The following is a 16,673-nucleotide window of genomic DNA, read 5'->3' on the forward strand; positions in this document are numbered from 1 at the left end:
GAGGTGTAATATATGAATTTATGTATATCTTTAGTCTCTTCCTAAACAAAACCAACTGCTCACTAAGGAACAACTTATAAATAACTAATGATTGCCACTGAAAACTTCTTGATACCAGCAAAAACCCAAACTTCCCATAGTTGCAGATAAATTCTATTTGCCATTACCAGTCATAAGTATGAACCTTTGCTGAAACAACGGAATTCAAAGTTTTAAGGGGGCTCCTAAATTTACTATCTTATGAGAAAATTACATCAGCTGTTTTTATTTGTATAGCTGAAATTATATTCACGTACGCTAAGAAAGAATGAAATGAGGTAAGCCTATTTCTTAAGTTCAATGTGAGGTTTCCTCAGCAAGAGGATTATAACCAGGTAAATCAAGACGATGACTTCTTCAACACAGCTTCATTAAGCATAAATATTTCATTAAGCAGTAACCTGCCTAAATTCTGAAATTCTGTGTTCTTCTGACTGTGACTGGTGATAGTGCAGCACGCCTGTTTTAGCCACAGAATGGAGAGACCAGCAAAATCTGGTTACTCACTAGAAGGTCTTTGCAAAAAGACAGAAAAAATTGGGGCCAATGCAAAATCTACTTGAAGTTTCCTATCAGAAGCAGCTCTCATTTTAAGTATTTTGAAAAAAAATAACACTGAAATTTGATTGAATGCATTCTAGTTCCACAGCTGATTTCAGATTACTTCAAAGTTCAGTGTTTGAGTTTTACATAGTTCTGTGGTTGAGAGGATGTTGGCCATGCTGGTTTAAATAAACTTCTATTTTTCATTTAGTAGCACATATTATTTCCTACTTGTACATTTAAAATTCAGTGCCAAGTTTTTTCCTCCAGATAGAGTATTTCAGTATTTTGTGTTGCCAATTTTCACTTTCTTCCATGGTTAGAAATATATATATATATACACACGAATTATCAATGCATCAAGAAAATGACCTAGCTATACTAACCAAAACTAAGACTTGCTTATAATTTAGTTTGCTTATAATTCTATACAGATTGCCCTTGTGAGAGGGCAGGGACGGCAAGATGTACAACGAAAGGAGGCAGGACAGGAACTAAACAAGTAATTATCTTTGGTGAATCTAAGATTATTTGGAAAGGATCACAAATCCTTGATTCACCCAGTTAAAAACTCCTTTCAACCCACTGCCTAAAAGCAATCCTAGCAATTCTGATCACTATAGTTTACTACCCCAGATGAAGTTACATTAATACATAACATCAGGGCATAGCTCAAAAGACAGCTTACTTGGGAAGACTGTGTACACTCTGAAGAGACTCAATAGTTAGGTATGATTCACTCTGAGTGACTGCTTTACATTTTTTCTTTATCAGCAGGTGAGTAAGGACTCCACATTTGGTCAGCATCGACCCGTGCAGAGGATCTCTCAAATCTGTGTTCACCCTACAACTCCTCGTAAGCATTCACTGTTCTTCTGTCGTTAACGTATTGGTTATCTGCCCTTCTGCAGAGACCTGTGATTTATCCAACTAGTCACAACATGCATCTCAAACACTGACTAATTGAAACGAGCAGGTTTCAAAAATCTATTGGACTGTGTATCTAAAATTAACAGCAAAACGATAGAAAAACAGTTCTGAATCCCTGTAAGAGACAGAGATCATCGCTAATAAAATCAGAGTCAAACTTAAACACACGTTCAAGATAAATTCCAAAGCTAAATTAACAACGGTTATAACTGAATCTGTTTAGTTTGGTCAGAGAAGAAATCCATTACAATTTTACATTTTGATACTGTAGTTTTCAACAGATGCCTAACCCAGTTTCTAAATTCATTCAATCCAAAGCGATCACACAGTAAGTGCTTCTTTTGGATGGAAATATACAGCCAGACCAGCACTTCAAAGCTCAGTCCCATTCCATTTCCATATCCGTAAATAGGTTTCAATATCCATAAATAGGTTAAGTGCCTAATTTTAGGTAATAACTAAATGAAAATGTTGGCTGCAGTCTCCAACTATTGCTCAATAACTATCTTTCACAAGCAAGCATTTTAAGTGCTGCAAGCTATGTTAGTAGCTTTTGATGCTAAATTATTTATAAAATATTGTTAAATGCATTCTGCATTTGAAGACCACGATGGTGTTATCAAGTTACATCCTGTAATTAAATCTATTTAAACAAGATGTATTAAATATTACTATGGGATTAATATTTTTTTTTTTCGTTAAATACGTTTTTTATTTTCATGAAATCAGTTTTGCAGTATTTATCTACGTAATGGCCACATATTGTCCCTACCATCCGCAGCTGCTAGGAAGTTAACTGTACCACTAAGGATACATCCCTAATTTCTGTACACTGATGGCAAAACTTAGGGAACAGACCTATGCCACACTTTTAACTGCAGAGACCAATACAAGCAAAGCTGTAATCATTATCAACACGCCGTTTAAATACTTGTCCCAGTTAATTGTGAAAGCATGATTGAAAACTATCAAGTTGGTGTATCTGGATTCAGTGATAGAGATCACTTCCACCGCTGTAACACTGCTGCACATTACGGTACATTTGCTGAATGGGAGTGGCTGACATCAAAAATATGTTGTTCTACTACTGCTGCTTTCCATACTGCTATGAGTACTCTAAATATCTTGAAGAGATTTCATGCCTTCATACTTAAAAACACTTCCAAGCTTAAACTAACGGAAGAGATACTGCGGCATGCCCTCTGCTGATACACTTTTTAAATTAAAATTCTTCTATTTTAAATATGTATGGTACCCGATACATTTCCAACATTGCCAATAAATCCCTCCATAAGTGCGTCTTCCTAGTGCTAATAATGACTGATTATACCTTTTAATTTTTTTTCAAAGTGTTTTCAGATCTACAGATGAAAGTGCTAAATAGTGTTGTGTGTATGTGAAACGAGACAAACAAATTCACATACAGTAAACTACCAGAAAAAAAAAAAAAAAAAAAAAAACACAATGCTGAACATCCCACCAACAGATAATATCTGGTAATAAATATCTGAGGTGGTTGAAGTGAATAAATGTGAATATCCTTCCACGTTCCTCTATATTTATATCACCCATGACAAAGTTTTGTAGATCTTCTAGGCACTACAGCAGGTCAGAGGTCCTCAGTTGTGTTCCAAATCCAGTCCATCAGAAAACAGGATTCATAACAGATTCATAATCCGTATGCACCTGATGGAGCTGGTTGATACAGCTGGAATATCTTCCAGCTAGGACTTCTGGAGTGATGGGATTATTGTCCTCCCCCTCCTCCCGCCCCCAGTCATATTTATCAAAGTATCTTACACTGTCATGTTTTTTGAGTACTTGCTAAACTCTATTTGAAGGTACACAAATTTAAGGATACAATGACCACTTTCCAAAAAATATCTTTATTGGGTATAAAAAACAGTAAATTCCGTCAGATGTCAGTAACAAGTATGTATTACAAGTCTTTTACGCTGTGGTATTAATACATGCCTGCAAGTGTTTATACCTATGTTTCTTCTGGGCAATTACCTCCAGTTTTGAAAGAACTTTTCCTATTTACATTTTGGAAAAACCAGCCTGACATTCCTCATTTCTATACTAATACTAACAAGTCTGTCTACTTTTGCCAGGCCTCCACTTTAAAAGCTTCATTTGAAATGAAATCTACAACAGAAATATAAAAGATAATGTACAAGGACAGCCTATGTTTGCTCAAGAATGCAAGGAGGGGAAGATCATTTAAATGCTTCCCTAGAGCAGGTTAAGACAGGCTCAGAGTGTATGAGAAAAATCTTGTCCAAGAACACAAAGCAAGCGCCCTTTGCAATTTCATGCAGGAAAGAAGAGTATTTTCCTAGCATTACATTACTTGTTGGTGGTGTTTTTTTGTTATTGTTTTTTAAGTCGTATGCCATTAACATGTGAAAACCTGGCCAGGCAGAACACACCTCTGTTTATGAATATAAGCCCTGAGAATGCTTTATTGAGTTTAGTCCTAAACTTGTATTTGGGTAGCAGAGGACAGTCAGCTTGTCAGAAAGGTCAGCTCCTTACATGTTTTAGTGTGTAATTATTTTGCGCTGTTTAGTATTTTGCAAACCATCCTTACAACAATGAAGTATTGCCTTCATTGTAACCTGTAGCTCTTAAGCTCCTCAACCTGTTACTCTATATGAAAAAAGGTACTTATTTGGAAACTAAGCATATGCACCGCCTCCATCCTCAGATGAAGGTGACTTCAAATTTTGTAATATAAAGGTGTTTCACATCTGAATTCATTCTCATTTCTTCTGTTTCCATGTTCAATGCACAAAGATGGAGCAAATTCGAGCCATACATTACTGCTGATAACTCTAACTAAAAATAGAAGAGCGTAATATATACCAACCTATACCACCTACTGTCTGCCACCTACGCAAAAGGAATTTGCCTGCTCCCAGGCAAACCAATGTTCTGAAGTCAGTGATTTGTCTGGAACTTGATCCAGGTAGCACAGAATATTTCAGACCCCGTGTACATGCAGATTGCATGCACAGCGTAATACATACCAAGAGATAACAACAATGTAGTGAAACCATAAACGTTACCTTTGTCTTCAGAGATTTCTTGACTGCTCCGTGGGATAAGAGTCTCCTATGTGATTTAGGGGACAGCACATGGCTTGTAGGGACCTAAAACTTGGTGGATTTATGGGTTGTTGAAAGTAGGGTCGGTTGAATGTTCTGATAATGTTTGCTTGTTTGTCTCAATATAGTGGCTGTTCTATGTACTCCATTTTATGGGTAAACAAATCCTCCTAACAGCAGAGATTTATCTTGTTGGAAAGGCTATGTGAGTTTCAGACCATGTCACCTTGAGATGATTGACTTTGCAATTTTTTCCTATATGCACACTTTTAAAATGTTTTTATAAAATTATGTATTTTTTAATTCTGCTTACATTAAACATTCAAAACCAATTGGTCTGTGATTTACTCGTTTTGTAATTTTACCTAGCAGTTAACCTCCCCTAAATTTTGTGCTTACCTGGTCCCTTAAAGGGCAAGAGGTTGGAAGGAATTGGGTCCTTAGAACTCAGTGGGATCAGGTAGAGATTCTTGACATGTCTGTTGTTATTAGTTACAACACCAAAACAACGACGACTGCTAAAATAGGAGTAGAGAGAGATATAGGCAACTTCTTCTTCTTCTGTGGCAGGATGGAAACGAATCAAACGAATCAAAAACAATTCCTGAAATACAAAATCAAAGTGGAAAAATTCAACCTGTAACACATCAGCAAATAAAATCGTTTTCCACTTTCATCCAATATAGGATGAAAGTCTGGAGCAGCTTTAAACCAAGATTTAAGAAAATACTGTCATTCAATTGGTAATATTAAACCAGAATCAATTTTGTCATTTTCAGAAAGACCAACTATTTACGTATCTCACATCAAGCTACACCTCTTTAGGTTCAGAATATTCAAATAATTATGAAAGAAATGGAAAATTCTTAGATTATATTTGCATACTGGGCTTCATTTTTACTAAATCCATAAGGGTTTTAGTAGTAAAATTTATTACATACGCTTACTAATAATTTCCTAGTCTTTTAAAATTGAATTTCTATCTTCAGTAACTGAATAAATAGATTGTTTATATTCAATCATTAAAAAACAATAGGTTGTATGAATGTTTAACTACTACACAGGGGAAAGACGATTGGCAGCTCAACAGGCAAACCTGTTTCTTCAATAAATCAAAAATTTCAATGGAATAAGTGGTAGCAGGAGTTTTCTAGGTATGATCGACATCAATATAAATTAGTAACAAGGAAATTCTATCAAAAGCTGCTGTATATTTCTTCCTGGTTTTCCAAAGGATTTTAAGTAAATACCTTACAAAGTGAAGATTGGAGTTTGCCAACATAATCCCAGACTGCCTTCGGTGAGATCTTCCCACCAATATGAATCGTGTCTGGTAAATCCTAAACAAGAAGCATTACATGGTCGTATAAGAAAAGGAAAGAGAGGCTACAGTTTTGAACCAGCACAGATTGCCCCATCCCAGTAGCTTAGGCGATAATACAGTACTATGTTTTACTGAACTTGCACATATACATTCCTAATTTCAGACAGGCTGTTTCCAAAACGCAAGGAGTTCATTATGGCATATTACTGGAAGGCTGGCAGTACACACAAAACAGAAAAAGCACTGCCTGACGAAGATAGCAGTGGAAGGTCAAATACTTTTGTATGCCTATCAGCCGATTCTATTTGTTAGCTTTGCTTTTACAGGGAACCTGTTATATGTAGTATAGCTTTTATCTACGCTTTCAATTGATCTGAAATTTTTGCACCCATATGAATTCTAGTTAGCTTCCTGTCATGATGACAGTGAAACCTGTTTTAGCAAAAACAACAAGAGAGCCACCAACCCTCCTAAGAAAAGACCTAAACTACACGCCTGAAACCCTCAATCACAACAAATACACTTCTTCAGAGAAGTTAAGTAACTGCTCAGTTGTTTCATCACAAGCTGTCATACTACCTAATTAGTTGAATGTACACCCTCCCAAAACATAAAAGCAGTTGCATCAAAGTTAATCAAAGGATGATATTTTTAATAAATGGCCAAACTTTTCTAATAGATCACATCAGTGATCCATCCATCTGTTTGTGAGCAGAACAAGGCATCTCTTTCAAAACACATGCTGATGATGCTTCTCGTCAAAAACTGATCTTGAAATCAAGCTATTATTCTATGTTAGATACTAACATATATAGAAACATATTAACAGACATGAGAATTCTTCACAAATACGTGAGGAATTTTTTTTAAAAGGCTTTCTCTCCTCCCCCCTGCCTCAGGCTACTGTTCCTATTACTAAAGGAGATTACTAAAGGGATGCAATTTTTTTTTTTGTTACACGTCCAATATAACGCCATACACAGTGACCCCAGCCTTTCTAACAACAGGAACTGCAATACATTCTAAACGCATAAACATGTCAGTGCTAACCTCACTAAGATAATCAAAGCACCCGGAGACAGGATATGCTTTAGTGATAAATTTGGCCACACTCTGCAGATTAATAAATCCTTTCCAAATGGTGTTGAGGCGAGAGAGGAAGAGAGAAGTATCGCTGCCTTGAGGTGAGCGTGGCTCAGCAACGCTGCAAAACAAATCCAAAAGAGAAACGTTATAGAGCACAGTAAGAATGCTTCCTTCTTCTTCTTTTCTTCCCTCCTCTTATTGATCAATTACTTTATTTTAAAAAAGCAAGTAACAGAAGCCTTAGTAAATGCTTTGTTAATGTTTTCCACTTTCATCCAATATAGGATGAAAGTCTGGAGCAGCTTTAAACCAACCCTCACAAACACTTAATATATTTGAATGCACATGCAGATTTAAAGTCAAATATCTTATAAGTTTTATTTATCTGTTAAAACACATTGAAGAATTTTTACTGTCAATATATAACGATGCTCAGAAAATTTTACCAACTAGAGAAGTTAAACAAGGAGATGACAAATTAAAAATTTAAAGTTCAGGTAATCGCATTTAAAGTTGAACATGCCTTTTGATTATTGGCAGGGGAGGGTAAGAAGCAAAGGGGGACAAACAAACTGAACATAGCGAGACCAGAGATTCAGTGGCTTAGCTTACTATTAAATATACACACCTGATATTGGGTGACTGATGAACAGCTAAGTATCTTGGATCTGCTGAGGACGATGGCTTTGTTAATATTGATTTGGGGACAGTCATAACTGGTTTTGACATTTCCTGCTTTGTCTCCCCTGTTAAAACTTCACCAGATGCAGTACCAGAACGCAGGGCTGTGGTCGTAGTACCAGAGGAGCCGCTCATTGGTGTTCTAGGCTCTCGGCCAGAAACTGTTACAGTTGTGACAACTGCACCAGTGCAAGAGGCAGGAAAAGTCGAAGGTTCTTCAGATGAAGTATCTGTGTTGTCATGGCCTTGGGTTGTAGGAATGTAAGTTCTTTCTAAGCTTGACTGGGAAACTGCTTCTGCTGCAGGTGCAACTTCGGTTTCCTCTGTGTTTTCAGAGGCTGCCTCTTTAGCAGGCTCCGCTGCTGCTGCTGGTGCAGAACTTTCATATTTTCGCTGAACTTCTGGTTTAGATTTTGACACTGCTTTTTTAGCAGAAGCCATTAATTTTATCTTCTTCGGTGGTAATTCATCTTCAGATGCTGAAATCTGACCTACAAAATTAATTTTAAAGTGTTTTTGATTACTGTTTAACAATGAAAAGGTCTGAAGAGAAAAACAAGTAAGCAAGCAATGCTCTTAATAATTCTTTTACTTCAGACAAAGTCAACACTGTAGATACCTGTACGGATTTTGCAGTTCAGGTCAAAAAGATGGGCTCGATGTTCATTTGTTGTATCCTTCAACATACTGCTAAAAACGTCTAGAGAAGGAGCACTATTTACATTTTGTACAGTTTGGGTTGACTTCTGCTGCTCCTGGAAATGAACAAACACAGAAAACATTCTGGTTGATTGCTAAATTCAATCATAAAAAAATACTTTTGAAACCGTTAATTCCAGTTCTTTAAAAAGATATTAAGGGCTGTGCAGAACTACTGCTCTGAGCAGCACTGACAAAAAGATGGAATTTTGAACTATTCTTCCCCTTTTATCATTTGTTTAAGAATATCATGTCAAACAGAGTTCTCAAATAGTATTTGTCCTCATTTCATTTCATGTAATTCTGAAGTAGATACTATCACATTAACTGCTTCCTGAGAATACAGAATTGTAATACTGATCACATTTTTGGGGGGGGAAACAATTGGCTAAGATTTTGCTGTAAACTGAGGCAAAGGTCTGAAAAACACGCATCATCTGATATTTTAGAAGCACATGCGATATATGCCCGATATTAGGTTGTTGCATTCCTTCAAACCAAAAGGAAAATGCTCATAGCGCACCTACTAGGTGATATTCTTACAGTTCATTGAAACAACCTGCATTTCTGATACAAAATTTGAGGCCCTAGTTAGCATTTATCTCCCTTGGCACCTCCATGCTAAAGCAATAGCTAATACTTACATCAGAATCAGACACCGGGGGAGAGTCTTCCATATTTACATCTGGCACTTGTTCCCGTTTTACAGCTGCTTTCTTGATCTCGTGTGATTTGTTTCTTGACTCTAACATCTGAGAGAAACAAAAACACTTTAGTAACAAGTCTGCATACTGATTTTATAATTTTATTTTGTATTTTCTTATCAGTTGGCTAGTGGAAGAGAAAAAGCTTACGTTATTCATATTTCATTAGGAAGAAAACAATATATTAATTATGGGTGGTAAGGGCTGGTGAAGTTACTGGTAGTTCATATCTAAGGACACACTGGAGAATCGTATTGCTTACCGCTTTGGCTGGTTTCTCCTTCCATACAAACAGTTCTTTAGATACAAGTTCTTCGGGTTTCATTCTCACTAGTTTTGACAGTGAGATTTCTCCACGAAGAACATGATGAAGAAGTCCCTAAAAAAAAACAAAAAAAAACACACTTTGTTGCCATGCTGAATAACTTAAGCAACTAACATGATTTGCAGTGCTGGACTGTCAAAACCCTTTCAGGTTTCTTAATTCCCTATTAAAAATGCCAGTTAATCTTAAGAAAACTTAGCACGGTGCAGCAACCAGAAACTAATGATGAAATCATCATGAAGTATGAATTTTCCACATTACCATAAAATATACTATCAATTCTACTGAACAGGAATTTCGAGAGATGAACTGCCACTCCTGTTTCATATCTATAGTAGAATTTTTTTTAAAGAAATTACGTTGTCTAGTCACTATTCCCATCTGCACCAGCTTCTTTTTCCTTTAAAAGATAAATTATCATGTACACAAGTGGTCTCTCATACAAACCACAGAACGTCACAGAAGAAAAACATTTATTTTTTTTCTAAGAATGCCATTCAATAAACAAATATTTCGCTACAAAGGCCAATCTTAATAAATACACGCGATCCAACTGGACTTCCATTCCAACTGGATTATTTAATATTTGAATGGCTTTCAAACAATTTTTTAGAGCATAATTCATAAGTCTCTCTCTTGAAACTACATATTGATGTATTATTTAAAAAACAGAATATATTTCAGTACGTTTACTGTTTAAGTAAATTCCAAACCTGATTTTTTGGGTCGTCGAGATCGAACAGGATTCTACGGTATCTACTCTTGTATCGGTTGTCCGTAACTTGAAACAAATTAAACACCTCCTTTTCAATATTGAGTGCTACTTCCCCTACTTCACTCTCTGTCATGACCAGATCATCACTATCATTGACTCTGTTAAAAACAAGAAAGGGTATGCGCATTTATGTTAGGCACAAATTCTTCAGGCAGCATTCATAAAAACTAAATTTTCAGAGGAAGGAGTTAACCACGCTTTTATTCACTCAGTGAGGACTTCCTTAAAACACATTTCAAAGCCAAAGTCTATCTCAGGACCTCAAAATGTCAACAATGGCAACCTTTTGCTACTGTCTACAGAAGACCACGGAAGACAGCCTTAACGAACTGAAGCCAGGTCAGTCCTTACAAATCCTCCTACTCGTGACACTGCAATTAGTTTTCTGTTGTTGTTTTTTGTCATGAGCTACTGAGGGAGCTAAAACACTTCAGTTTTAATCTTAGACCCTCCACTGTGAACAGCATTTCTATTTCAGAGACACTACCAGAGCACAGTGGCCTAAGTCTTGACAGCTGACAAGAGCTTTAATATTTGTGGGACAATGTTTCAGCTTTTTTTTTTTTTTTTTTTAAAAAAAAAAAAAAAAAAAGTAATACAGTTGCTAACTTTGGGAGAAGAAGGAACCTCTGCCTCAGCAAGCCCTTGCAACCTTTCACTGTGATATTCCCTACACTATGCTTCGTACAACCCCTACATCTCCAAACACCACCATTGCCAGATATCAGCTTCAGGTCACCTGCATTATAAACATCTCTATGCTGTGATTTAATTCTTCAACTGTAATTGTCTCTCACTACAAATGGGATAGTGACGTTTTTTTAAAGGCTTTTTCACATGCCCAATTCTTTGGCATCAGATTTTTTATTTTTAATAAAGCTCTAATGCTAAAAATACTTGTAGTAATTTCTAGCACAAATTAAATCCCTTAGTATCACTTAGCAAGAAAGAAACAAAACTCTGCAGGCTAACCCTTTACTTCTAGTTGTAGTTTCCTATATAAAATAAGTGCTTTGAATTCCCACCCACCTCTTCCATAACATTTCTTTTAGGGACTGACGAATATATTGTCGAATCTGTGAGTTGGGCTGCGACTGGATAGGGCTAGCTTGTGTTTTTGCTTGACTACTTCCAGATGCAGTAGCTGTTAAAACAAAGAAGAAAATGCAGTATTAAATGCTTAACATTATAACTTCCTGTTTATGAAGACCAGCTGTCAACCTATAAGGAAGTCTGTGAAATACCTCTGGAGAACTACCAAGTATATAATTTAAGCCATCCATTTTTAAAGCCTTTTTAAAAAATGTGTAAAAGTTGACTTTTTTAAGAAGAAGTTTGCCTTTGATCCTGCAGAGAGCACTTCTCAGAGACTGTCTGAAGAGTTTAAAAGAGTTGCATTTTGGTTGTAAAGGTTGAAAATCTCAGTCACAAGCTATGCAAGAAAATTAAAAAAAAAAAAAAAGACACCACCTTCAAAGATTCCTGAGTTGGACTTCATGATTAAACTTCAAAATAAACAAACAAACATTTTCACAAAGTATATATACGTTCAAGCCATTTGGTTGCTAGTATGAGTATCACACTGTCGCTATAAACTATCAGATCTTCTCATTTACTTTCCAGTTAAACTCTAGATTTAATACTATAATATTTAATAATTAAATATTAAAACCATTGCTCAAACTGCGGCTATTTAATTCCCACCAACTATTCCATTCACAATATCCCAAACTGCCATTTAATGTTTTTTCTAACATCAATATATTGACAATACACATAATGCACAAGAAAATTTACAAATTACAAGCGAAGACTCCATATACTGAAGTTATAATTGCACAGGACTTTAAAAACAAGCATTTCTGTAGGTTGCATTTCACCTGTCCACATTTTGGCACTGACGGGAACAGTTCAGCAAAACGTAATAAGCCAAAACACACTCTCCATCCAGCAAACGTGATGTGCTCCACTTCAGTTTGCCAGAAGTATCGTTTACAGAACATCAGAGTTACCGTGGGCAGAGTTACCGTGACACATTCGTTGTGACAGCACGAAGGTTCCGAGGGAAACCAAGAAACAACTCCTGAGATGAAGTTGTTCTCATTAGAAAAGCTAAAGTTAATTCCCCAAAAGTCTTTTGTCTCCTCATAAATCTGCATTTGACTACTGACCAGTTTGTGATTTCTTAATTTTTTAATTATTATCTGATGTTTTTAGCTAGCAAGGTCTTGTAATCAGAATTAGTCCCACAGCCCCATCTGCAGAGAGCTATGTGCTTCCCGAGAAGGATGCAGAAATTCAACTTTGGTTAATTTCACCACAAACCAAATGGACCCTTTTGGTCTTCCATACCTGCTACAGTGAGAGCAGACATTATCAGGAAGGGCCTAACAACCGATTTTTCTCAGACTTGAGGGGGACAAAGGTAGGGAGCGCCCTTCTGAAGCCCAGTTCGCCCAGTTCAAGAAATCCTCTAACAGCATACTGTTTGAATAGAAATACACCTCAGAAAGGGGAAGATTTGGATTACCTAAGAAACAATGTCACTACTCATTTCTGAGTGAAACAGCCTTCCCACCTTGGCCGGTCGTTAAATTCTGTTAGACGCTGAGCATTTGTAGTAGGCACCTCCAGCAGAACGCAAGCTTGTAACGAGCTGCACTACACTGCCTCTTACTGCCAGCATGTTTCACCACCAATACACAAGCTGGTGGTTAAGATGAACCATAAAACCGATGCTGTACCTGAATTTTCATAAGGCTAGGCAGAGAAGCAGGTGCTAAACATTGCCTGGAATACAAAGTGAAGAGGAGGATGCAGAAGCACTAGCTATGTGGATCCACTGTGAGTGGATGCCTTGCTAAAGCTTTCTGAGTGAAAATTATCTGAAGTGTAAGATGAAACACACTACATTAAATCATTCCAAAGAGCGTGAAGATCTTACTAGAGATTGAACTTCTTGTTCACCCACTGTTCCCGTACTTTTCCCTAGGGACTGGTCTCAAGTACTGACAAACTGAACACAAACCCGGGGGATGTTGAGCTGGACTCACACGGACTTCTCTTCTGTTTCTATTATCTCCCAAAGCCTACCCCACTAACCTTACACTATCCGTCAGGAGGCATTGAGCTATCCCAGGAAGGAGAACAGGGATCAGAAACTATCAGTGACATTTTCAGTTTGGTCTAATGAGGCACCTGGAACTTAAGACACTGAGGTAAAAAGCTGAACTACTTTGAATGAACAGTCTTGAAAAGCTAGAAGATGAATATCCAAAATATGTGTACAATAAGGTTGTGAGAATTTCTCTACTTCTGGTTCCTGGTTTATCTTCTGCCCAGACTTGTCTCTTCAGGCTGGTGGGACAGCGCACCTCTGTCTCACTACGGAGCGGCAGGACAGCACAGCTCAGGGTTCAAAATGACCACAGTACAATTCGGTCCTCGGTGCTATGAGTTTAGTTCTTTTGGGTTGCAGCAGAAGTACAAAACATGAAATACTAAGCTTACATTCCGTACTTACAGTTTTATCATCTGTTCAAATTAGTTAACAAGCACGCTGATAGAACTAAGAACAGCAGTTAAGATATTGTGTGTATAAAAAATATATCCGTGCCCCAAACCTTCCTGTGTTCCAACGGCTATATCATGGTAAAACTATATACATGTAAAATAAATAAATAAATGGCACTAGCACAAAGGTAGATTGAAGTTCCCAAGGTTGATAGGCAGCAGCATCAGTATGGGTTCAAGAAGAAAGATGCACAAGCATCCTTTATTCTGCCAGTTCACGTCATGGCTATTTTGAAATGTTTCTACAGTAGAGCACAGAACTCAATGCTTCTTTAGCCAACAGAAAATGAGCAGATATTTCAGCCTCATGGAAGTCTAACAGTCTCACAAACTAAAACACTACTTTATAATTACAACTGTCTACCTAACTACTTGCTGGCAGGGATTCTGCATGTAGTAAAAGATACCTACACTACATAGGCTATTCTGTGTTTCAGAACACCTGTGAAGTACTTTCTCAAATCTGCAGGACACCTCACTACATTTGAAGGATAGTGAAGTGGTGTGTGTGTTTTGACAAAGTATTGAAGGTACTTACATCCTACTGTAGTGGGATTACATGGCAAGGTTTTGGTAGCAGGGGGCCATAGGGGTGGTTTCTGTGAGAAAGATCTAGAAGCCGCCCCATTTTTGGGAAGGGCCCCATTGTTTTCCAGATCTGAGCCAATAAGCGATGTTGCTTTGCGCCTCTGTGAGAGCATATTTAAGACAGGGAAAAAACGCTGCGCCACACAGCAGCCGGGAGAGTCAAGGGAGTGAGAAACAGCCTTGCAGGTGCCAAGGTCAGTGTAGAAGGAGGGGGAGAGGTGCTCCAGGCGCCGGAGCAGAAGTCCCCTGCGGCCTGTGGTGAGGACCATGGTGAAGCAGGATGTCCCCCTGCAGCCCATGGAGTACCACGGTGGAGCAGGGTTCCACGCTGCAGCCCGTGGAGGAGACCACGGTGGAGCAGGTGGCCCTGCACCGACAGAGGCTGCCGCCTGTGGAAGACCCCTGCTGGAGCAGATTCCGGGCCGGACCTGTAGCCCGTGGAGAGGAGCCCACGCAGGAGCAGGTGACCTGGCAGGAGCTGCTGCCCGTGGGGGAGCCAGGTTGGAGCAGTTTTCTCCTGAGGGATGGACCCCATGGTATGGACCCATATCTGGAGCAGTTCTGGAAGAGCTGCTGCCTGTGGGAAGCCCACGCCGGATCAGTTCATCAAGGACTGTATCCCGTGGGTGGGACCCCACAGCACAGGGGACGAGAGTGACCGAGAAGGAGCGGCAGAGAAGAAGTGCTGTAGACTGACCATAACCCCCATTCCCCCGTTTCCCCTGCGCCGCTCGGGGCGAGGAGGTGGAAGAGGGTGGAGGGGGGGGAAGGTGCTTTTGGTTTCTTTCCTTTGTTTCTCACTTCTCTCACTTACTAGTAATGAGCAATAAATCTTACTATCTATCTTCTTATGCTGAATCTGTTCTGCCCGTTACAATAATTATTGCGTGATTTTCTTGACCTTATCTCAACCCTAGAGCCCTTTTCACATATTTTCTCCCCATTCCTCTTTGAGGAGGGGGAGTGAGAGAGCGGCTGTGGTGGAGCTCGGCTGCCCACTCGAGCGGAACCATGACACCTACATATGTTAACAACCTCATCTTAAAAAAAAAAATAAAACACCCTCATATCCCATTTTGACTATGACAAAATGGATAGGCCCTGACAGATTTTTTTGGTTTACTGACAGGATTAGTGTTCTGCCAGACAATCCAGCTGCACCAACTCACGCTGTCCTTGCACAGCTCTTGTATCCAATGCACAGGAGGGCAGGAGCACACAGCCGAGCGCGGGGAAGGAGCAGGACTGCCTTTTCTGGCAGCAGCTCACTGCCTCATATGAGTCCATTGCCTCAGCTGCAAGGCGAGCATGCCCCCCAGCCAGCACCATCTTCTGATGGGCGCTGTTTCTGGTGCGCGTTTGGAAAAGTTACCAGAAGTGAGTACTCTTTTCAGAGAGCAGTATGCCAACACAGGAGGGTCCCCGCCGCCCCTTCAGCCCACCCTAGCGCTGAGGGGACCGAAGGCTCCCCCCGGGCAGCTCCAACCCCGCAAGGCCTACCTTGAGGAGTCTCAAGTGGTATTAGCGCATCATGCCATGAAAATGAGCGAGGTGCATTTACGGTTCCTTAACGGTGAACAGATTCTCCAAACTAATCTGTGATAAAAGAGCATTTCCTATAAGGAAAAATAAAACTTTCACCTATCTATTTCACAACAATGAAAGGTTCGGGAATCTAGTATTTCCACAGCTCAATGCCAAAATAGATTACTTAATTATTCATTTCTCCAGATCTTTTTGGTGTAAAATCTGAAAGTAACTCAAACAACAAAATCTTCAGAATAAATATGGGCATGTGTTAGAACTGAGAGAAAAAATCACAAGAACAGACTTTCACATGTTTTTCAGAACACCTACAAGTAAGTATCAGTTGGGTGTGGTGGCATCCTGTAAAATACCTTTTGTTAAACAGATGGAAATGAAACTTGTGTGCCATCAGCCTCTTGTGGTGGCATGTTGAGAAGTAGCAAAGCTAGTTAGAAAATAATACACATGTACAGATTTAAGAAATGGACAACGTTTCACTGTAGATGTTTATTCTACTTAAAGTAACAAAAACCTGTGAAGTCGTCATATAAAATACAATTTACAGAAATTTCTATCAAGTAAACCTAAACAAACACACTTGCTTTTTGCATACTTTTACGTATATCTTTAAATTAAAAACATCTCATTAAGAAAAATCTTACACCATAGTAGATGTTTGCATTTAATACCGCCTCTTTGCATTTTAACATTTTGTCTACGGGTTCAGAATACAGACCAATATTACTAATAATTAATATTACTAAATAAT

General features: G+C 38.5%; 1 protein-coding gene across 1 annotated transcript; it reads right to left on the reverse strand.

Moving 5' to 3' along the window:
- Positions 1-6,900: 6,900 nt before the first annotated feature.
- Positions 6,901-8,239, reverse strand: LOC140002618 (death-inducer obliterator 1-like). Its single transcript, XM_072038528.1, has 2 exons — positions 7,661-8,239; positions 6,901-7,150 (listed from the first exon to the last, which is right to left on the reverse strand). Exons 1-2 carry the CDS (start codon positions 8,152-8,154, stop codon positions 6,901-6,903), a joined length of 744 nt encoding a protein of 247 aa, XP_071894629.1. The 5' UTR covers positions 8,155-8,239.
- Between the last annotated feature and the right edge of the window lie 8,434 nt (positions 8,240-16,673).

Source organism: Anas platyrhynchos, chromosome 5 (genome assembly GCF_047663525.1).
Source record: "Anas platyrhynchos isolate ZD024472 breed Pekin duck chromosome 5, IASCAAS_PekinDuck_T2T, whole genome shotgun sequence".
Classification (NCBI taxonomy): domain Eukaryota; kingdom Metazoa; phylum Chordata; class Aves; order Anseriformes; family Anatidae; genus Anas; species Anas platyrhynchos.

Excerpts from the sequence above, each read along its gene's own strand:
- LOC140002618 (XM_072038528.1), bottom strand. The coding sequence starts at position 8,154 with ATGGCTTCTGCTAAAAAAGCAGTGTCAAAATCTAAACCAGAAGTTCAG. Across the intron at positions 7,151-7,660 it reads CATCAGTCACCCAATATCAG|CGTTGCTGAGCCACGCTCAC; the intron begins GTGTGTATATTT and ends TTTGTTTTGCAG.